The sequence below is a fragment of the Lutra lutra genome, chromosome 17 (assembly GCF_902655055.1).
Source record: "Lutra lutra chromosome 17, mLutLut1.2, whole genome shotgun sequence".
In the NCBI taxonomy this organism is placed as follows: Eukaryota; Metazoa; Chordata; class Mammalia; order Carnivora; family Mustelidae; genus Lutra; species Lutra lutra.
In genome coordinates this window covers 11,381,152-11,403,801 of record NC_062294.1, presented here as the reverse complement: position 1 = coordinate 11,403,801, position 22,650 = coordinate 11,381,152, and the positions used below count along the sequence as shown (strand labels likewise).

Genomic DNA, 22,650 nt, shown 5'->3' with positions numbered 1-22,650 from the left:
CCACCCAACTTCCCTTCTTGCTGTACTCTTTGGAAGTCTCTTCCCTAGCTCTGATCTGCAATGCTCCTAACCACTTGCAGTTTGGTGCTGCCTAACTGGAATGGATTTTTGCCCCAAAAAAGGCTCTTAAAATTTTTAATATGCTTCCATTTATCTTTTAAGAGTTCTAATGTGGAGCCTGCTGCTGCAATAAATGGTCATGGTAAATCAGGCCACAGTGATTGAAAACGAGAATCTGCCAGGAACTGACATAAATTGTGACTTGAAAGTCAGAGAACCAGGAGCGCCTGAGTGGCTCAGTGGGTTAAGCCTCTGCCTTCAGCTGGGATCTCAGGGTCCAGAATCGGGCTCTCTGCTCGGCAGGGAGCCTGCTTCCTCCTCTCTCTTTGCCTGCCTCTCTGCCTACTTGTGATCTCTCTGTCAAAAAATAAAATAAAATAAAGTCAGAGAACCAGCAGGCCATGTATCTCTCCAGGCAAAAGAAAAGTATGGGGTGGGGGTAGGGAAGAGAAAAAAAAGAAAGTATGGGAGATCCTAGAATCCTCTATTTGGAAGGGATTTTCCCCCCTCATTTTGGGATTGGGTGGGGGAGAGCGGGCATCTCAAGGCATCAACGAGATATTAAACCAGAGGCACATACCACGAACCATAGTAGCCAGGGAAGACAGAACTTGCCAGAAGTACCACTGACTCCCTAAGATGATGCAGCCCGGAACTCTTCCATCCTCTCATTCACGTAATTGTCTGGGTGAGCGTGCACGGTAGCTGAAATGAATCCATGTTTTGCTAAACTAGGTCCACTAAAATCCAAACTCCAAATCCACTCTCTCTTAGGTCTTGAGTAACGTCCTATGAAACAACAGCTCAGTTAAATAGGCAGGTCTTTGCCCACAAGATCGCATGTGGCAACACGCACAAAAAGCCCAAGAACCCACTCCCTTTTCAAAGTAAGGTGAAGGCAGCTCAGCTGCCACGGGAGAAAAGGCTTTGGCTGTAGTCCCCTCTCCTCAGTAACCCCGACCGCAGCCCCTCCTCGGCAGGCTCTAGAGCCGGAGTGAGGCCCATTCGGCCAGAGAAGCTCTGGGCCGGTGAAACAGCGACAACCTGCGCGCGCACCTCCTCGGAAGGGCGCAAGCTGCGGCGAGGCCACGCGCACCACGCCCGCCGCGGATACCGGCGCTTCCGGGAAACGGGACGCGCGCCCGGGGAGGCACGGTCCATGCCACCACTTCACACACAAAACCGGCTCTGGAAGGCAGACCGAAGGCAGCTCCCCCAGCAGCCTTGGTGGAGGGGGTCCCCCACACTGGCGCGCCCACGGCCCCGCCACCCCGCCACCTGCCGGACGCTCCCCTCGAACCTCCAAGGTACGCGCCCTAAGGGGCAGCGAAGAGAATCGCGGGACGTAGTGGACGTAACTTCCCAAGGAGGCCGCTCTTTCAGGCCCCGCCCCCAAGGGCGCGCTGTGCACTCTGGCCCTTGTAGTCCTTCTCGGTTGGAGCCCCGCGTGTTGGAGTGTGAAATGGCCCAACGGAAGCTGGTAAGATGGTTCAAATAGTAGAATGATGTCGTATCTTGAAACACTAGTCTGAATTTCTGTCTAAATCAGTAAGGTCCTGCAGAAATATACGATGAGCCACAAAATGCAATTTAAAATTTTCTATAGCTACATTTTAAAACGTCAAAAGAAACAGGTGAAATTAATTGTAATCATATATTTTATTTAGCCCAGTGTGTCCAAAGTCTTGTCATTTCAGCGTGTAACCAATATATATTTTTTTAAAGATTTTATTTATTTATTAGACAGAGAGAAATCACAAGTAGGCAGAGAGGCAGGCAGGGAGAGAGGAGGAAGCAGGCTCCCTGCTGAGCAGAAAGCCCGATGTGGGGCTTGAACCCAGGACCTGGGATCATGACCTGAGCCGAAGGCAGCGGCTCAACCCACTGAGCCACCCAGGCGCCCCGCGTGTAACCAATATTTAAACAAACAAACAAACAAACAAACAAAACAGATATTTTACATTTTTTTTTTCATACTTTAGAAATCTGGTATGTGTTTTACACTTAAAATGCCTCTCAATGTGGACCGGCCACATTTCAGATCCTCAACAGCCACACGTGGCTAGTGGCTGCTCTAATGGATAGCCTGGGTCTAAAACCGTCAGGTTGCCAGGAATAGTAGCATACCTTGTCTGGATGATTCAGGAGCCCGTGCCATCCAGCAATTGTATATCTCAGTTCCTAAAGGTGAGAGAATTCAGTTTTCTTCTCGGTAAACTTCAAAAGTTAGAGGAGACAGGAGTGCAACTTACTTGACCCCATTCTTCTCTCCAGTTCAGGGGAAAAGGGCCACAGACCTCCTCCAAGGCTAAGGACCCTGCTCATTATCCCTTTCTAACATCTTTTACCTGCAACTGCCTCCCTCTTCTGCCTTTAAAGAGGCACTGATCCTGGCGGTGGGTGGGGTGGGAAGTCATCAATCTCAGGGATGGGTACCATCATCAGTGTAGTCAAATACACCGTAAAGTGAGTCACTCTCCTTGTCATTTTCCTTCCCGTAACCCCCACAATGTAATCCACTGCCAAGTTCTGTTCCTAACTTCTTGTCTTTTGAATATATCCATTTCTGTCCATTTCCATGGCAATAGCCCAGTCTGTCTTCCCCTTGGATTGCTGTACTAACCTCTAGACTTAGACCTTTCTTTGCCCAACTCCAATTCTTTTTCACAGAGCAGCCAGACTGCTGTTTTTAAAACACAAATGTGATGTCACTGCTTAAATACTTTAGTGGCTTTCCAGGACTCTCAAAATACAAAATCCCATAGCAAGGCTCAGAGATTACTCAAAATCCCATAATAGGGCTCATACCCCTGTATGACCAACTTCTTCCTGCCTCATCTGGTGGCATGTCTTATGGGCCCTCTCTAGTGTCATTGGCCTTTTCTATGCTCTTTCCTACCTCAGGGCCTTTATGCTTGTTGCTACACCATTGAAAACCCTCTCCTTTGACTAGTTAATGCTCCATTTTCTTTCAGATCTCAGATTCTGATATCCTTTGGGAAACCTTCCTTAACAGAGTCTGTTAGAGTTTCTCAATACCGCATGGATCTCTCCTTCAAAGCATTTATTAGAACTGCCATTCTACACAGTTGAAAAATGATTTAATAAATGTCTGTTTTCCATACAATTCTAGAAGCTTGATAAAACTGGAGACCATGCCTTTGTTTTCGCTCCAGTATAACAGTTAGCAAATTGTGAGCTTCAACTGTTGAAGGAGGTAATGAGGACTTTATAATTGCAATCCTTCTGTTCCTTCTGGCTTTCATCCTGTTTTGTCATTTTTCCCTGTCACACCCCACAAACATGTTGTCTACTGCTTCAGTTCATCTGTCTCCAGTCTTCTTTTTTTTTTTTTAGATTGATTATTTATTTATTTATTTATTTAATTTGACAGACAGATCACAAGTAGGCAGAGAGGCAGGCAGAGACAGGAGGAGGAGGCAGGCTCCCCGCTGAGCAGAGAGCCCGACACGGGACTCGATCCCAGGACCCTGAGATCACGACCCGAGCCGAAGGCAGAGGCTTTAACCACTGAGCCACCCAGGTGCCCCAAGTCTCCAGCCTTCTTGAGGACAGACAGCTGGCATCTGCACCCAGCCTACTACTAAACAATTCTATTTTTTTTTTTTTTAAGATTTATTTATTTGAGAGAGAGAAAGCAAGCACAAGTAGTAGGGGCAGGAGAGGGAAAGAGAGAGTCTCCAGCAGACTCTCCGCTGAGTGTGAGCCTGAAGTGGGGCTTGATCCCGTAATCCTGAGATCATGACCTGAGCAGACACCAAGAGTATGCTCAACCGACTGCCCCAACCAGGCGCCCCTAAACAGCTCTTCTAAGGTCACTCGGGACCTTGATGGTCCATGTTGCCTTTTCCAGTGGTAGCGTGGCTTGCAGTCCAGTAACATATCTTGAACCTATGCCGTCTCCTTTGGGGAGGTGGTTTTCATTTTAAATGAATACTGTCTTGTGAAGGATGTGCCATTTGGAAGTGTTTCTTCTGAAATGCCACCTGGTCATCCACCACTACTGCCAAGTGCTCCCAGAGCCTGTGTTTAAATGCCAGCGAGGGGTGGAGGTGCTCAACACTGAGCTTAATTCCCAGCGAGGGGATTCTGTGTGCTCAGATCAGTGTACCAGCTATAGAAGTGACACCCTGCTGTCAAAGTAGACTCCTTGGGACGCTTGCAGGTTTTGCTGAGATGAGAAAGACAAGTTGTTCAGGGTAGGACTCACCTATAGCTTCCCCCAGCTGCCTCACGTGTTGGGGCTTGGGGGCTCCATTTTAACAGCAGGCCCTCGGCCGTACCCTTGTCTCATTCCTAGCCCAGCTGAAATGAGCCGAAGGTAATGAGAAAAGTCCAGACTTAAAATTCATCATACTTACTGTTCCTACCGGACATTAAATGAGGTCTGAAACCCAATGCTCATTCTTTCCTCTGAAATTGCACTTCCTGTTTGTCCCATTTCAGTAAATGACAACTCTTCAGTTGTTCAGGTCCCAAACTGTAAAATCCCCAAACTGTAAAATCATTTAAAAAAAAAAAGATTTTATTTATTTATTTGACAGAGAGAAAGAGATCACAAGTAGGCAGAGAGGCAGGCAGGGGGTGGGGAAGCAGGCTCCCCACTGAGCAGAGAGCCCGATATGGGACTCGATTCCAGGACGCTGAGATCATGACCCGAGCCAAAGACAGAGGCTTAACCCACTGAGCCACCCAGGCGCCCCTAAAATCATATTTTTGAATTCTTTTTCTTACAACCCAAGTCCCCTCACCAAATCCTACGAATCTCAGGACCAGGCGGAGTCCAATGACATGTAACCAACTCCATTACTTCAAACCATCAGCCACCGTCTCCCTCTAACTCTTGCCCTCCCTGTACTAACTGCAGCAGTATTTTCAAAGCACTCTGCCAGAAACCCTCCAATGGCTACTCATGTCACGCATAATAAAACACACGCTCCTCAGCATGGCTTACAGCGGCCTGTGTGATCTGGCCCCTTACGGCCTTTGCTTACTCCTCTCCAGCCACACCAGACGCTTTGCTGTTCGTCAAAAACAGTCCTTGGGGCGCCCGGTTGGCTCAGTTGGTAGAGCACACAACTCTTGTTCTCAGGTAGAGTTTGAGCCCCACGTTGGGTGTAGAGATTACTTAAAAATGTTACCTAGGGGCGCCTGGGTGGCTCAGTCATTAAAGCCTCTGTCTTTGGCTCAAGTCATGGTTCTGGGGTCCTGGGACTGAGCCCTGCATCGGGCTCCCTGCTTGGTGGGGAGCCTGTTTCTCTCTCCCACTGCCCCTGCTAGTGTTCCCTCTCTCACTGTGTCTCTGTCAAATGAATAAATAAAATCTTCAAAAAAAAAAAAAAAAAAAGTCATCTAAAAGTTTCCCCTCATTATATATTTAAAATAGCACTGTCCCCCAACCACCTCCTTCTAGAATAGCACTTCTGTCCCCTGACCTGTTTTTTTTCTTAGTATGTACCAGAAATGTGTATTTACTTGTTTCTTGTCTAGTTGCCCTCAACCCCTAAATGAATACAAGTTCCACAAAAGTAGGAACTTGGCTTTTGCTCACTGCTGTCTCCAACCCCTCAGCACAATGCCTGACACAGAGCAGACATGAATACAAAATTGTTGAATGAATAAAGTGGTATAATCTTAAACATCCACTAGGACAGCTGTCTGAGTAAAAGTTGACATTCTACAGAAAACATAGTCATGAGACGCAAGTAGAGACAAATGGTTTATTTGGGAACAAGAAGTAAAAAGGAATTTTTAATTCCTCTTCTCTCTTTTGGTGGCAGAACCGAACTGTGATTGTTAAATGGAGAGCAACACACAAATATTCCCCCGTAGTCCTTGACTGAGTTATAGGACTTGCCTGAGGCCTGAGTTATATGACTTGCCGTCGTTTTCTAGACAGAAGTGCCAGCTGTTGTGTTTTCTGACGTATCAGTGGTGGCCCCACTCTCTTTCTTGTCTTCGGGTTTCATGGCAGGAAAGAGAAGTACTTCCTACAGGAGAGAAAATGCATTCTGAAGGAAGCAGCATGCTCTTTTTCACAGCTGTCCACTCATTCCTTTTGCTTCTGGTTACCGTGGCCCAAATCCAGAGATCTCAGCTTTTACTTCAACTTAGTCCCTCTCAAATACAGGGGATGGAAAAGAATGTGTGAACACAGAGGTTCTCTGACAGTAGAATTTCCCTGTCTGTAACAATGGGAGTAACAGTTTCTGTGCCTCCCTCGTAGGGCGACTTAAATTACATGAGATAATGCACGGAGAGGGCTTAGTGTGTTCCTGGGATCCTCAAGAAATGCAAACGACAAGTACGCTTTCTGCCTCAGGTAGGAAAAAACCCAAATCCTATGAGGTCAGATGCCCTGACTGTCCTCCTTCCAGCCTAGAGACCCCTCCTTTCTTCTCTAGGTCCGCATTACCCTGGCTCTGAGCGCGGAGCTCCTTGGGGCAGTGCGCACCGGAGGCCCGCCATGTACCTTGATGTTATTGGAGTCTGTGAGAAACATGGTGACGCGGTCGATGCCCATGCCCCAGCCAGCCGTGGGGGGCAGCCCGTATTCCAGGGCAGTGCAGAAGTTTTCATCTATGAACATGGCTTCGTCGTCGCCAGCAGCCTTAGCCTGCAAGAGAACCAAAGAGCGACAATGTTCCAGGCCGCACGGTCTCTCAGGGTCTGAGTGAGCGCATCAGCACATTCCCAGGGACAACCATTCTGGGAATGCTCTGGACACCTAGCATGTCTAGGGAATTGGCTTCCCAGTAACTTCAGGATGGAGCCATTTCTTTCCAAGACCAGGTCGGGGCAGGTGAGCTCCACTTCAGAACCCATGAGAATTTGTCTGTGAAATGAAAACACCTCCACTGCCCCAGAATATCAGTGAGACTGATATTCGGAGACTGAGGATTCCCAAGAGTCTTTCCCTCATTTCCTGAAACTACCCATCTGTGGCAGTGCTGGTGCAGGCAGCCGGTGGGGGCTCTGTCTTCATTAATCTATCTGCCTCTTGCCCCAAAGTCCCCTTAATAAAAGTATCATTTAAGAAAAATGATGTTCTTGGGGCGCCTGGGTGGCTCAGTGGATTAAAGCCTCTGCCTTCGGCTCAGGTCATGATCCCAGGGTCCTGGGATCGAGCCCCACATCGGGCTCTCTGCTCAGCGGGGAGCCTGCTTCCTCCTCTCTCTCTGCCTGCCTCTCTGCCTCCTTGTGATTTCTGTCTGTCAAATAAATAAATAAAATCTTAAAAAAAAAATTTAAAAAAAATTAAAAAGAAAAAAAGAAAAATGATGTTCTTGTTAGGCAAATGTATTTTCAAGGCAAGCATCACACTCCCCACACAGATATGATCATGCTATTTCCTCTATGTGGAAATTCTAGGGCCCAAACCAGCCAAGTTCTCCTTCTTGAAATGGGACTTCCTCCAGTGAAGCTGGTGGCTTTACCCTTCGTTTCTGCTGAAGCCACCAAGAGATGCAGACAATGACAGAGACCAGGGTTCAGGCTGACATTGTCTAGTGAGTGGGCACAGGAGGAAACAGCTGCCTCTGCCTCCCCCCTCGCCCCCCCCCCCTTACCTTGGCCTGTTCTTCAAACAGCTGTCTCTGCCGCACAGGGTCGTTGAGCTCGGTGTAGGCATTGCAGATTTCCTTTTTCATGACAAACAGCTCAAAGCGCTCAGTCAGACCCTCTTTAGAGCGGTGCCTGGGGTAGGAGACCAAAGGGGAGGCTGAATATACAGGTTCACTGTATATACAGGTTCACTAATAACATCTGCTACAATCACAGGAGTTCCTGAATTTGGGTTGATTCCACAGTGCTGCAAATTGAGACCTGAGGCCCGTATGCACTCTAGCACCAAGTCATTTGGTACAGTAGTGAGGAGGGTGAGAGATGTGGAAGCTTTAATCATCTTCACAACATGCCTGTGTGGGAGATGGGTGTACTGCCCATACCTCCTGTGTTCAGGCCCTGCTGTGCCCTGTCACGCTGACCCCGAGCTGCCCACAGGACTTGCTTTGGCCACTGGGACATCAGCAGAGGCTTGACATGTGTTTGCACCTTGGGGTTGGTTCTGGAACCTGGCTATCATGTAAGGGAGCCCAGGCTATGCTGCTAGAGAGAGGCTACATGAAGAGGTTCTAGAGGACGAGAAGCCATGGGGGGACACGAGGCACCTGAGTTCCTAGTTACAGCCACTTTAGTCACCCTTGCTACCACTCAGTAGAGAAGAGTACCCAATGGACCCACAAACTCCTGAGAACTTCCGCTTTGTGTCACTAAATTCTGAAGTTGTTAGGCAGTAACAGTTAACTGAAATACCTTGTTTTACCTTACCATTTAGCCAAAGGGCTCATTATCTGCGGGTGATCACAGATGAATGTAGGATTGATGCATGTCGTTTCCAGGAACTCCCCGACAAGCTTAAGGAAAAAAGCAAAGCAGAGCTAGAGATCCTTTCTGAATGGCATTTTGATTGTCCCGGTTCTGGTGGAGGAGGACTCTGCTCTACCCACTACCTGCTGCTACCGGGGTTTATCCTAAGTCTCTCCCTGGCTGGTACAGTTTAACTGAGATTACCTAACTTCTTGGCACAGAGCTCAGTACAACAGGAGTTCAAAATCTGTGAATTCTCTTATTTCTCTCTGCGAGGGCTTTCCTGAGAGGCTGGGGAAGCTGGTGCTCCACAGCGGAATTCACCTTCGTATGGAGCAGGGGGCTGGTTAGCACGGGATGAGGGCATGTACTTGCGGAGCACAGTCTGTCACCTTATCAAGGAGCCTGGCTGTGGTCCGAGGCGGAGGGCATTCAACAGCTCTTGCCACGCAGATGTCATCAAGAATTCTGCGAGCTTCTGTAATACAAATGTACGAGTCAGGACAGAAGGTGTTACACAGTAAAAAAGTATGTAAGAAATGGTGTGGGAAATTCTTGCCCTGACCTCATCTAATTCAGGGCTGAACAGGAAGGAGCCGTTCCGTGGAGGCGTGCATCACTTCACCTACCTTCAGTTTCAAATAGCCTGGTGTCCGGCAGCTTCATCCCCAAGGCCTTCTCCAGCTCTTCTACCATGCGGATTCTCCGGAAAGGCGGGGTGAAGTCGATCTCACAGGCTTCGCCCTCTGGGCCATCTGGGTGGTAGGTGACCTTGTAACTGCCTGTAATGTGCTTCACCATCCCTGGGAAAGAAATCTGTCATTTAGAGGACCCACCGGAAGTCCTCCCAAAAGCAGCACCCCACCCCTTCAGACGTGTGAAAGACAAAGGAAACGGGACAGGTCACCTGATACCATCTTTTCCGTGATTTCCATGAGATCATGATAGTCTGCATAGGCCATGTAGAACTCACAGGTGGTGAACTCAGGATTGTGAGTCAAATCAATTCCTTCATTCCGGAACTGGCGTCCAATTTCATAAACACGGTCAATGCCACCAACCACCAGTATCTAATAACACATGGCCAAAGTCATGACAGCTAATAGTAATGACTCTGGAAAGTCTGTCTACAAAAGCTAATTTGGTTTTCATAGCTCAGGCCTGTTTTCAGGTCTCTACCCAAATGCTGAGTAACCTACCATCTTCAGACCTCTGTAGTGGACAGTCATCATTCATTCTGGTTGCTGAGGACCTCTGAATACTCTTCCTCTGCTGGGAGAGGACTTTCTCTTGTGAGTGTGAGCCTCCTCAAGAAAGGAGCCTCTTGGGGTTAGGATGCAGGCATCCTAAGCTCCCCACCAGTCAGACATGACCATACAGCTTTTGAAAGCTACTGATCAAAGAAGTAAGTACTATAGAAGTCCTAACGGCAACAACCTGTGCCAAGAGCCAGGGTCATGAGCTGTGTTAGTTGTCCCCCGTGGAAAAGATCCAGCTTCTCCATAGGAACAGCCCAGATAGGCCTGAGAATCATTCCTAGCCCTGTGGTCTCCAAGCCTGAATCTCTGATCCCTTTGGTTCCTGGGAACCGTGAGCTTCCTTATATATTTGAATACATTCTTCTTGTGTTTAAACTAGTTGTAACAGCTTTTGTTGTCTGCAACAATTTCCAATGACAGTCTTCTATATTTGCTCTGGTCATTTATAACACTTATTGTCAACTTCTAGGCAGAGGTCAAACTTTTCTATAAAAGACTAAAATCAGATTTAATCCAAGGAGGACTATAAACTTAAAATATGAGAACCAAAGCAGGTTAGGAGGAGCTCTACACCTGGGAAAGACAATCCCTTTGCCCTCAGACCTGCAATGCTTTACTGATCTTGTAGAGAACTTCTGGGAAGTATAACATTCACAGGACTGGCAGATTGTAATACTCTCCTGGCTGTTCTACCCTCACTGTTCCTCTTATTTCTAACTGCACCTACCCAGCCAGTGGGTTTCCAGCCTTCTGCTTCTTGAAGGAACAAGGCATCCTCTTACTGCTTACCTTATGGTAGAGCTCTGGAGCAACTCTCATGTATAAATTCATGTCCAGCTCATTGTGGTAGGTGATGAAAGGCTTGGCCACAGCTCCTCCTGGGATGACGTTCATCATGGGAGTCTCAATCTAAACGACAGGGAGAAACATTTAGTCTTCACACAGAGGTCCTCAAACCAGAGGCCTTTGGGCTAACTCAGGTTTTGCATGGATATGTTCTATCCCTGTCATATCCCCAAGTAAAAGTCAAGTCTAATAGTCATATGCAGGTGGTGCTTGATAAAAAAGTAGAGATGACCTGATTTTCTAGAAGCATCTCAGTTTCTTTTAACACCAAACAACATTAATATATAATACCATAAATTTTCATAAACTGTAAATTAAATTTTTTTTCAAAGATTTTATTTGTCTGAGCAAATAAAATTTAGGGGACTCGATCCCAGCACCCCAGGGTCCTGACCTGAGCCAGAGGCGGATGCTTAACCACCCAGGTGCCCATAAATTAAAATTTTAAGAAACACTGTAAGTTGAAATGATTTTATCTTTTGACTCAGTTATTACAGACATGCAAAACACTCCAGAATATATTGGGAAGGGGGAACCAGGTCCATCAGAATACATACAGTGTTACTTCATTTATGTTTAAAGCAAAAAAAAAAACCCTTCTAAAACATTTCACCACAAACCTCATTTGCAGCAAGCTTGGGTACATATGCACAGCATATATTTTTCATACATCTCTGTTTCTTTGAATTTGTTTTACAATAACATGAATTTACTTTTCTTGCACAATTAAAACCTATTCTTTTTTTTTTTAATGCTACAAGAAAGCAAAATGAGTCGATAACACACTGAACGTGACATCATTAGCGTGCGGAAGGCCCTATATTTTGTCCATTATTTCAGAATTCAGGTCCTGCCTTCTTAATCAGGGCACTGAAAAAAATAAGGTGGAATGAAGACACTACGAAGAAAGGGGAGGACTTTTCCTTGAGCATGAACCATATGGACATAGGACATGGAGACGGGAAGAGAAGGAATAATTAGAGGTAGGCATAACAAGGCAGCTAGCTCATCGCGTAAGGTAAGAATTCTCCCTCACCTCTAGGAATCCCAACTCATCCAAGAAACTCCTTATATATGTGATGATCTTAGAGCGGATGATAAATTTCTGCCTCACGAAGTCATTCAGGATCAAGTCCAAGTATCTCTGGCGATACCGTGTTTCCTAAACCAAAAGCAACAGACAGAAATCACTGCTAAGTCTGATTCAATGCCACAATAAATTGCAGTGAAGAGGCCACAAGAGCTTACCTTGTCTTTGAGGCCGAAGTGGAGATGAGGTAACATATGCAAGCAAGGAGACAGCAGTGTGATTTCATAGGGAATGATGCTCAGCTCACCCTTCTTGGTTTTCCCAGGATTCCCCTGAACTCCAATTATGTCTCCCCGACGCAGCTTGTTATTGATGTGAATAAATTCTTCTTCTGATTTGTAATTCCTGAAAGTAAAACGTACTTCAGTATACAATACTCCAAATTAAAACTGACCACAGATTTAGTTTTGTTTTTTTTTAAAGATTTTATTGATCTTTTTATAGAGAGAGAGAACACAAGTGGGGGGAAGGGGAGAGGAATAAAGGAATTCCGCGTAGACTCGTGCTGCGCAGGAGCCTCCCTTGGGGCTCTATCCCATGACCTGAGCTGAAATGAAGAGTTGGATGCTTAACTGACTTCACTCCCCACTGGTTTAGTTTTTCAAACCGACCTCTGGAATCCTCACCAAACTGCAGATGCCTAGTTAGTGTGCACCCGAGAAGCATCTCTGATTCTTCTGTCAACTGCTGTATTGTGATCTACCACCTGTACCTGCTGCAAAACCTGAGAGCAGCTGTTATTCTCTAGGTGACCAGATGGACTTTTTATTCGCTTTTTCAGCCTTAATCAACCATAAGCTACTTTTTAACTTTAAATACCAACAGGAAAGGGAGACCCATATGGGCCTTTGTCCCCAACCATGTTGCTTTGGGGCCATCTGAAAGGCCTGTAATGGCATATTTCTACATACCTGGAATTGGCCATGACTTGCAACTTGACCCCCTCTCCTCTAAGGTCATAGAAGATGAGCTTTCCCCCAGAAGCTCTTTTGGCATGTATCCTACCTAGAAAAAGAACAACAAAAATACTGACCAATAAAACCAGAAGCCATTTTGTAGTATCAGTGCTAGAAAAGTTCCCTCTGCCATTGTTTATGTATGGGTAGAATGTCCTATGACCACGGACTAAAACAGTTTGATTTTAGCCTGAGAATTAAGCTCAGTCTTTTTCTTCATGGCAACGATCCTCATTAAATCAGTTAAAAATGTGCAGGAAGATTAGGATTTAAAGCTGTTTACTGGACTCCTGGAACACGGCTGTGTCAGTGGCAGCATAGTCTTTGTATCTATCTCAATCCTCACATAAAAATAGAAAGCACAGGGGCGCCTGGGTGGCTCAGTGGGTAAAGCCTCTTCCTTCCGCTCAGGTCTTGATCTCAGAGTCCTGGGATCGAGCCCTGCAGTGGGCTCTCTGCTCAGCAGGGAGCCTGCTTCCCCCCTGCACCACCCCCACCTGCTTCTCTGCCTATCTGGGATCTCTCTCTCCCTGTCAAATAAATAAATCAAAATCTTAAAAAAAGGAAGCAAGCAAGCAAGCAAGCAAGCACTACTAGACAGGCAAGGCCAAAAAGTTATGGACAAAATTTACAACAAAAGTATGTGGGAAGATATTCCCAGAAATCTCCAAATACAAGCCATGGGGCAAACCACCAAGAAACCTAAGGAAAAAGCTGTAGGGAGCAATAAAGTGTCTGATGAGTCTGAGAACTGGAAATTTCCAAAATAGCCATAGGCAGTTACTGGAAAATGTGGCAGCTGAACCCAGGAGGGGATGTGCCCACTGCCACATGCATAAGTATAGGGGGCTGGGGCTGAATAGAGTCTAAATGAGCTGACGCCCTTCAGGGTAGCCTCAGGAACCTACTAAATTTAACAGCCAGAGCTCCCTTCTAGGGCAAGGCCCACAAAACTGAAAAAGACCAGGAACACATAGACAAAGGAAAGAGAAGGTCCAACAAAAGTGAGGAAAGGGAAGAGAGCCTGGAAATCTCAGAAAGCAAGCTGCTTTAATTCCGAACACTGGACAAAACAACAGAAGAGGGAGCTCAGCTAAGCTGGAAAAGCTATCTAAACTAAATTTCCTTTTAATATTTCAGGAAAACTAATTTCACATAAAAATGAACAAGATATAAGCACTGAAGTAAAATATCAGTTATTAAATAAAAAAAGAAAGCACTTGGGGGGGGGCGCCTGGGTGGCTCAGTGGGTTAAAGCCTCTGCCTTCAGCTCAGGTCATGATCCTAGGGTCCTGGGATCGAGCCCCGCATCGGGCTCTCTGCTCCGCAGGGAGCCTGCTTCCTCCTCTCTCTCTGTCTGCCTCTCTGCCTACTTGTGATCTCTGTCTGTCAAATAAATAAATAAAATCTTTAAAAAAAAACAAAAATAAAACAAAACAAAAAAAAGCACTTGGGACAGACAAGTGCTCAGAAAAAAACAATGCTGGGGCGCGTGGGTGGCTCAGTGGGTTACAGTCTCTGCCTTCGGCTCAGGTCGTGATCCCAGGGTCCTGGGATTGAGCCCCGCATCGGGCTCTCTGCTGAGCAGAGAGCCTGCTTCCTCCTCTCTCTGTCTCTGCCTGCCTCTCTGCCTACTTGTCTGTCAAATAAGTAAATAAAATCTTGGGTGCCTGGGTGGCTCAGTGGGTTAAAGCCTCTTTCTGCCTTCGGCTCAGGTCATGATCCCAGGGTCCTGGGATTGAGCCCCGCATTGGGCTCTCTGCTCAGCAGAGAGCCTGCTTCCTCCTCTCTCTCTGCCTGCCTCTCTACTTGTGATCTCTGTCTAAATAAATAAAATCTTAAAAAAAAAATAAGTAAATAAAATCTTAAAATAAATAAGTAAATAAAAAATAAAAAAGCACTTGGGACAGACGTGCTCAGAAAAAAACAATGCTGGGGCGCCTGGGTGGCTGAGTGGGTTAAAGCCTCTGCCTTTAGCTCGGGTCAGGATCCCAGGGTCCTGGGATCAGGCCCTGTGTCAGGCTCTCTGCTCAGCAGGGAGCCTGCGTCCTCCTCTCTCTCTCTCTGCCTGCCTCTCTGCCTGCTTGTGATCTGTCTGTCAAATAAATACATAATTAAAAAAATCTTTTTTTAATTAAAGATTTTATTTATTTATTTGACAGAGAGAGATCACAAGTAGGCAGAGAGGCAGGCAGAGAGAGAGGGAAGCAGGCTCCCTGCAGAGCAGAGAGCCCGATGTGGGGCTTGATCCCAGGACCCTGAGATCATGACCTGAGCCGAAGGCAGAGGCTTTAACACACTGAGCCACCCAGGCGCCCCATAATTAAAAAAATCTTAAAAAAAAAATACCAATTCTATTTCACAGTGAGTTGCAAGACCTGTAGAAAGGGACATGAAACCAAAAGCCTCACAAATTAGAGTCACAGAAAAACTAAGAAATGAAGTGACACACGAAAAAATCAGAAATAAAGTCACTTCAGAAAAGAAGACTAGGGGCGCCTGGGTGGCTCAGTGGGTTAAAGCCTCTGCCTTCGGCTCAGGTCATGATCTCAGGGTCCTGGGATCAAGTCCTGCATCGGGCTCTCTGCTCGGCGGGGAGCCTGCTTCCTCCTCTCTCTCTCTTTGCCTACTTGTGATCTCTTTCTGTCAAATAAATAAATAAAATCTTAAAAAAAAAAAAAGAAAAGAAAAGAAAAGAAGACTAGAGAAAAATAAGAGTGAATACAATAATGCTTTAAAAGACACCAGGTGGGGAAGAAGAATAAAATTTAAATATCAAAGCATAAAGAAAAGGATAAAAAGGGCTTGAAAAGTGACAAATATTAAAAAGGGAAGATCCAACATATGGATATAAGGAGTCCCAAAAGAAAAACAAAGCAAGAAACAGAACATAAAAAAAATCGTATTTAAGAAAAATTTCCTGGGGCACCTGGGTGGCTCAGTGGTTAAGCCGCTGCCTTCGGCTCAGGTCATGATCTCAGAGTCCTGGGATCGAGCCCCGCATCGGGCTCTCTGCTCAGCAGGGAGCCTGCTTCCTCCTCTCTCTCTGCCTGCCTCTCTGCCTACTTGTTATCTCTCTGTCAAATAAATAAATAAAATCTTTAAAAAAAAAAAAAAAAAAGAAAAGAAAAATTTCCTAAAAGACTTGAAAATACCTATTTGAAGAGTACACTGTGTGCCTGAGAATACGGACTCAGAATGACTAACATCATGACACGTTTTAATAAAATTACTAGGCTTGAACCTTTGGGCATTTAGGTACTGGCAGAAGTTTTCTTTGGGTAGCTGAAATTATGGGTAATTAAACTTTTCTCCCTGCTGCTTTAAATGTTCTAAATTTTCTACTATTAATAGTTTCACTTTTTGGGGGTGGGTCAAATAAGACATTTTTTTTTTTACTTTTTTATTTTAGAGAGAGTGTGAGCCTGTGTGCAAGCAGAGGGAGCAGCAGGCGGAGAGACTCTCCAGCAGACTCCGTCTGTGCTGAGCGCAGAGCTTGACATGGGGCTTGATACCAAAGACCCTGAGATCATGACCTGAGCCGAAACTAAGAGTCAGATGTTCAACCAACTGAGCCACCCAGGCACCCCAAAGACATTCTCTTTTTTTACAGTAACCTCTATGCCCAAGGTGGGCCTTGAACTCACGACCCCCAGATCAAGAGTCTCCTGCTCTATGGACTGAGCTTGCCAGGTGCCCCAGGTTTTTTTTTTTTTTTTTAATTAAGGAAAAGATCCCATGCAAGATATTAGAACTCCAAAATAACCATGTTCTAGAAATATAGTCTCAGTGCAAAACATCCTCAGGCCACAGGTGGGAATTTTTAGGAGCATGGGGCCACAGCTCCCACTGGAAAGAGGAAGTCCTCCTGAAGCACCGTGAATCAGCAGCAGCATCAGGTCAGGAGCTCTGCTCAGAGAACGCACCTTCCTCTGCTGTATCCCCTCATCCGGAATACACGCTCATGTCTTAGGGCTGCTCTGTTTCTTCCTGTGATGGAAAGAGAGCAGCCCTGTCCCTCATTAAGTAGTAGCCTCAGACACAGACTACTTGAAAGCAAGACCAACCCTGACCTTCCTCTGTGCTCCTGCAGAGGGCTGTGCTGTGGGAGCTCAGCAAACTGCCAGGGAGTCCTCATACCTGCCACCTTTAAGGTGATGTCAGTTAGGTGGTCCCCAGGCTGCAGGTGACTGTATTCTTGGATGAAATCAGTGAGCGAGATGTCAACATGGAACTTGTGTGGGTACGGGTCTTCCCCACTGATCTTCAGCTGCTGGACTGCTTGGCTGCGGATCTTGAAGTATTGCTATTGGAGGGAAAAAAAAGGCCTCTGAAAAGTTGAACCTGGTCAGACCAGTGGCCCATCAAGCAGAGTACTGTATTCTGCCCCAGAGCGGCTCCAATGCATTAAGGTTTCCTAACCTGAAACCTCCAGATCTTTGAAATCCCAGGATTTGATATGGATTGAGATTTGCACTTAAGTTATGCAAGGTGGCCAAATCCACAGGTGGAAATCAAGACCAGAATTCCAAAACGTAAGATTCAGTGAAAAGAAAAATTGAAATTCTGCCTAAAGTAAGTTTAATTTGTACCAGTGGCCTTGGTTAGCACTTTTGTGGATACATCTGCATGGTGAGTTACGTACCTTTTTTCCTACTCTCCCACCTCTGGCTACATATCAGATTTTCCCCAAGACCAGCCTTTGGGGCCTGGAGGATGTACAAAGGGAATATTCTAAGGCAGGGGCCAGCACACTTTTTTGGATGCAACCACCCAACTCTGCTATTATGTGAAAGCACCTTAGACCAATGTAAACAAGTGGGTATGGGCTCCAACACAATTTTATTTTCAAAACCAAGGAGGGGGGATGAAAGGAAAGACAAGGAAAAGTGGATCTGGCCTACAGACTACAGTTTGCTGATCTATAGTCCAAAGTAAACCCTAGCCAATCTTTAGGGAGATAGCCTTTCTGGATTTACTCTAAGGCCCAGCTAGTTTCAGGGGACATTAGCTAGACACTTGAAAGTCCTGAATCCTCCCAAATGCCCGCTGAGAGTTCATCAGGAAAATGCTCATGGCCTGTGCCTTTAATAGGATGGAATAACAGACCTCCCTGCCCACCCCCCACCCCATTTGCAGCGACCCAAGGCTCACTGCTTGTTCCAGTTCCTATTTATTTTCTTAGTGACTGGTCCCAAGGAATTTGCCTTAAGTCTCATCAGAAGCTTCCCCAATCTCAGCCAGAGTGGTGGCCCAGGGGACTCACATTTGGGTCCAGAGTCTCCTCCTCAGCACCCACACCATTGTCAGCGGTGTGGTTGGTGGCAGCAGCGGTGGCCTGGCTTAGTTGTTTTTCACTGAGCTCCTTCTGCTTGGCCTCCTTCTCTGCGATTTTCTTCTCAGCTTTCAGGCGTCTCTTTAGCTCACTGTTGGGAAGATGGAAATGTTCAATGTGACAGTTGCCTGAGAGTCCTCTACTATGTTCTGCCCCATAACCACTTATCAAAAATATGAACAGCCTGGGGGGAAATGCTCTTGCCTGGTTCTACACCCCCACTTCTAGTCTCTTAGTCAACGATATAAGTGAATAAGATAAAGGAAAAGTAAGTTTAGCCTAAAGATGTGAAAGGTCTTTCTCAGACTGCTTTCCAGTGTGAGATCCTAATTAAAACCAAGATACCCCAGAACGAAGAAAATCTGAAACAGGCAACATCTCCAGCTCTGTCTGCCACCCCTCTCTACATCTTGCCAAGGAATGGGTTAGTTGGGGGTAGGACAGGGTGGGGGAGAGGTGGCTCTTCAGAGTTCAAGGAGACACGTCACTGACAATCTCTCCCTCAGCATTGGTCAATGCACTGACAACAGCCCTCAGTACTGGTCTGTCTGCTGGAGCTTGACTTTGACAACAAACTGGCAGGACAGTGTATAAGCCAGCATAGAGTAGGGCATCATACAACAGCTTTGGAGTCAGACTGCCTGGGACTAAATCCTGACATACCTGCCTAGGAATTATAGGACCCCCATATGTAAAATGGAAATAACAGAAGACACTCCCCTCCCCAAACGTTGTGAGGACTGAGATGACCCTGCCCTCAGCATTTAGTAAACACGCAAATGTGAGCCATCCTGGCTATCCTTCACTATCTTAAACCCTTCATTCTCTGCACCTAGGACAGAAATCTTAGATTTGGATATATTTTAGTCAAACCCCTCACCATCTACACTCTGATCTGAAATCTTGCTATCTGAACCCAGAAACCAAACAGATTTCAAAGAGAATCGATCATTCATTCAAACCACCAGTGTTCACCAAATATTCTACAATAAATGAACCATGGCAAATGATACCAAGTCATGCTGCAAATTATCGGGCTTGAGGGCACATTCTTAATTTTCAGTATGAATTTAGAATAACTCAGTTAAAAAAATAAACTGGTGATGTAAAATAATGATTTCTAAGTAAGAAGACTGACTCCAGGGGCTTCAAAGTAGGTGTCTCTGGATGTAAACTGTCCTGTAACAGCTGTGAAGACAATCATTGCAGAACTGTATGCTAGGCCTATTGTGCTGTAATTCAGTCATTTGGCATTGGAGCCTTTTTGGTTTTTCCTAGCACTAACATAAAAAAACCTGTTTTCCATTCAACCAGATGTTGTTCTTTAAATCAAATTAATCCTAAGGAAAATCCAAAAAGGTCCTAGAGATAGAACAAAGACTAGAAACCAAATTACTCTCAGGAGCAAACCAAGTCAAAAAGACAGGAAAGGGAAAATAACGTTTGTTCTCAACATTGTTCTAGTATAAGATCCATAAGTCACCTCTAGGATCTGAATTTATTAAAGAGAAAATAAGAAACAACTACTGGTTTTGGTAGTGGAGCTCTCTTTCTTTAGCAACAAGTCCAAAGACTTAAGCAGAGGCTTAACAGATAAGGACCTAAGTAAGGGAAGGATTTCTGCTCCCAGAGCAACAACAAAGATAAGGGCACCAACCTTCTTTTATCAGAAAGTGGCTTGTCCTTGTGAAGTGCTGTGAAAGGAGCAAGTTGATACAGTCGCAGCTCCCTCTGCCCCCACAGTGCCCAGGAGGTTTGGCGCAGGGACCCCCTAACAAGCCTTACAGCAGCTTGCGTCAACATGGCAGAACACCCCGGAACTAATGATTACCACCACCTAACAGGAAACAGAGATGTGGTGTCAGATGGGACAAAACAGTATAAATACACCCAACCAGCACTCCTACTGTTACGGGTAGGGGGCAAGGGGAGGTTGCACAAGCTTTTAGTGTTCCATTGAAGACCCTCTTAACTGACAACAACCCTGTAACACTCACTGTCCTGCACCTCTGACAACGGTCTGTTCTTGCTATGGTAATAAGCTGATACCTGGGTCAAAACGCAAGAGCAAGGCCCTCAACACTTTATAGGTAGAGATGATCACAACAATCTAGAAAACAGGAAGACAGGACCAGAAGCAGTGTCTCTGAAGCCCCTGACATGTGGCTTCTCTCTTGGAGATTAAATATGTGGCCACAAAGATGGCAATGGGAAGCATATGAAATGTCACTGTCAACTGCAAACCCTAGATGAAGCTAAAAGTAAGTCACGCAAAAGCACCTGAGTCCAAGATAAGACTTGTTTGAGCTCTAGGAACAAGGAGGAAAGGAGAATTTCAGGAAGCGCCCTGGACTACATTAATATGACCTTTCATTTGGGAATCAGTCACCTGGCAGGCAGCCCATCTGTTTTTAAACTTGGAGAAGATAACTGGCATAGCATGGTGCTCACTAAAAATGCAGACCAAGGAAGTCCCAAGAACAATTAAGATACAGAAGGAAATGTTAGTCATTAAAAAAATTAGTTTAGCCCCTGGTAACTAGAGGAATATACACCAACAGCAGATTTTTTTTTAGACAACGTGAGGAGGTAAGGTGCAGGCAGTGTAAAAGGCATGGGCTGTGGAGTTCTGGACTTGGCTTTAGATCTCTGCTCCAGAGTCTGAGTCGGTGACAGACACTTTAGGGATGCACACTTCAATGTATTTAGTCACTCAGAGCCTCATTAATTTGAAAAATGGACATTAATACTTTCCCTGTAAGGTTATTCTTGAGATTTGAAAGTTTACAGTTCTAGCATAGTGTCTGACACACAGAACCTGCTTTAAAAAATGGTAGCTGTAATTAATCTAGAGAGTGAGTAAAAGGAATTAGCCAAGTTCCTCAATTTATTTCAAAACTGCACTCAGTTGGAAACCTGTTTAGGAGGCATTTATGATTTACAACCCTTAAATTCAATTACAGTTGATCTTTAAACGACCTGGGTTTTGACTGTGCAGGGCCCATTTATATGCAGATTTTGTGGGGATATAGTATAGCACTGTAAATGCATTTTCTCTCATGATTTTCTTAAAAAACATTTTTTCTGTTGCTTTATTGTAAAAGTACGGCACATATTTAACATACAAAACACATGTTAATCAGCTGTTTATATTATTATTATTTTTTAAAAGATTTTATTTATTTATTTGACAGAGAGAAATCACAAGTAGGCAGAGAGGCAGGCAGAGAGAGAGGAGGAAGCAGGCTCCCTGCTGAGCAGAGAGCCCGATGTGGGGCTTGAACCCAGGATCTGGGATCACCACCTGAGCCGAAGGCAGCGGCTTAACCCACTGAGCCACCCAGGGGCCCCAGCTGTTTATATTATTGATAAACTTCCAGTCAACATTGATTATTCAGTTTTGGGGGAGTCAAACGTTACACTCGAACTTTCCATTATATAGGAGGATGGTGCCCCTAATCTCTGAGTTGCTCAAGGCTCAACTATACCGATGTAACAGATCAAAGTCCAAGCAACTTTCCTAAAGGCATAAGTCCAAGACCAGGTTCCAAACATCAGATGCTCTCAGAAGGACAACATAATGGGTGCTGTCAAACCATCAATTCAGATGTTTCCTTTCTCATTTTTCTAGAACATTTGATGCGTAAATCCAGAGACATAGAGGAAAATCAATTTTTGCTGGTTGTCTATTCCATCAGGGTTCAGCAAAAGAACTGAGCCCTAATGCACGAAGGCAGCCATTATTTTTAATGAATTAACTGCTCTCCTATGCCTCTGGAATGGTACTCGTTATGCACCGTCCTTGGGAGTACTAAGAAAACAAATCACTGCCTGTGTTCTGTGCTTCAACTGAAGAAAGCTAGTTGAGAGAGAATATATTATATATACCCAGAAATACAGGACACAGCCAGTTAACGGAAGGCTAATCTTGATACATTTATATTTATCGTTACACTCCAAGGATTTAGGGTGGTTAACCAAGATCTATCCAGCAGTGCTCCAAAGTGCAGCCTTAGTAAGACGGTTGAATCAGACCCTACTGCTAGACTTCGGTCATTCACTCAATACTCACAGATCCTTTAAATAACCCATGTAGATAGGTGCACAACAGCTTTAAAAAGGATCCATTTAATACATAATATTCAGAATAACCAGACTGAGGCCAAGGAAAACTGGAAGGTCTTTCCGAAAAGCTCGGGTATTTAGCATTTCTCCAAAGGGTAGCGAGGCGTGGCTCAATAAGGAAAGAACGCATTTTTTCAGAGGGAGGGCAAGGAAGGAGTAAGTTTCGCTTTTCTCTAGTCAATTCTCAATTCTCGTAACTCCAGAAATACAACCACAGGGCTCCAGCAGAGCCCGGCCCCGGGGCAACCTGGGGGATGTAGTTTCGGGGCGCAGCGGCTACGTCCCGGCGTGCCTGTACCCACGAGAACCGGCAGAAGGCCCCAGGCACAGCCGCCTAGGCCGGAGCCTCGAGGCGCTTTCTAGCCCGGACTGTCAAGCCGTAAAGACTCTAATAACTCGCGGCAACACTTACTTCTTGCTCAGTTTTGGCTCGCCGCCGTCCACTTTCACCTCAGCCCCTTGCACCGCAGCCATCTTTCCCGCGGCCGGATCTAAAAGGGACAAGAGTCGCTCAGTAATTTCCAGGTCACGGCCGGAAGCTCCGCCTCTTCTGAGAAGAGGGGGCGGGAGCTCTTCGCACGCTGCTACTGC

General features: G+C 45.7%; 2 protein-coding genes across 11 annotated transcripts in view; both read right to left on the bottom strand.

The window, feature by feature from the left end:
* The window catches only part of ADAT1 (adenosine deaminase tRNA specific 1), a 32,929-nt gene extending 31,489 nt beyond the window's left edge, over positions 1-1,440 (bottom strand). For 3 of the 9 annotated variants that reach the window (XM_047712316.1, XM_047712315.1, XM_047712317.1), the window contains exons 1-2: positions 1,117-1,340; positions 641-849 (exon numbers count right to left, since the gene is read on the bottom strand). In XM_047712316.1, the coding sequence (XP_047568272.1) occupies positions 641-650 (10 nt within the window). In that variant the 5' untranslated portion in view covers positions 651-849; positions 1,117-1,340. The other 6 variants (XM_047712322.1, XM_047712321.1, XM_047712318.1 and 3 more) reach the window with 5 other exon arrangements.
* Positions 1,441-5,787: 4,347 nt separating this feature from the next.
* KARS1 (lysyl-tRNA synthetase 1) lies at positions 5,788-22,621 on the bottom strand. 2 transcript variants are annotated; one of them, XM_047712313.1, is made up of 15 exons: positions 22,472-22,616; positions 19,592-19,771; positions 17,866-18,025; positions 16,740-16,905; positions 12,555-12,648; positions 11,802-11,988; positions 11,590-11,715; positions 10,497-10,616; positions 9,356-9,518; positions 9,078-9,251; positions 8,841-8,926; positions 8,410-8,495; positions 7,650-7,776; positions 6,554-6,697; positions 5,788-6,071 (listed from the first exon to the last, which is right to left on the bottom strand). In XM_047712313.1, exons 2-15 carry the CDS (start codon positions 19,735-19,737, stop codon positions 5,973-5,975), a joined length of 1,878 nt encoding a protein of 625 aa, XP_047568269.1. In that variant the 5' UTR covers positions 19,738-19,771; positions 22,472-22,616; the 3' UTR covers positions 5,788-5,972. The 2 variants fall into 2 exon arrangements, with proteins under 2 accessions (XP_047568269.1, XP_047568270.1); XM_047712314.1 differs by lacking the exon at positions 19,592-19,771 and having other exon boundaries at positions 22,472-22,621.
* Positions 22,622-22,650: the final 29 nt, after the last annotated feature.

Bases quoted from the DNA above. Each gene is read 5' to 3' on its own strand.
- KARS1 (XM_047712313.1), bottom strand. From the start codon at position 19,737: ATGTTGACGCAAGCTGCTGTAAGGCTTGTTAGGGGGTCCCTGCGCCAA. The intron at 6,698-7,649 runs GTAAGGGGGGGG...GTTCTCTTGCAG, and splicing joins TGTTTGAAGAACAGGCCAAG to GCTAAGGCTGCTGGCGACGA. The intron at 6,072-6,553 runs GTACATGGCGGG...TCTCTCCTGTAG, and splicing joins CAGACTCCAATAACATCAAG to GAAGTACTTCTCTTTCCTGC.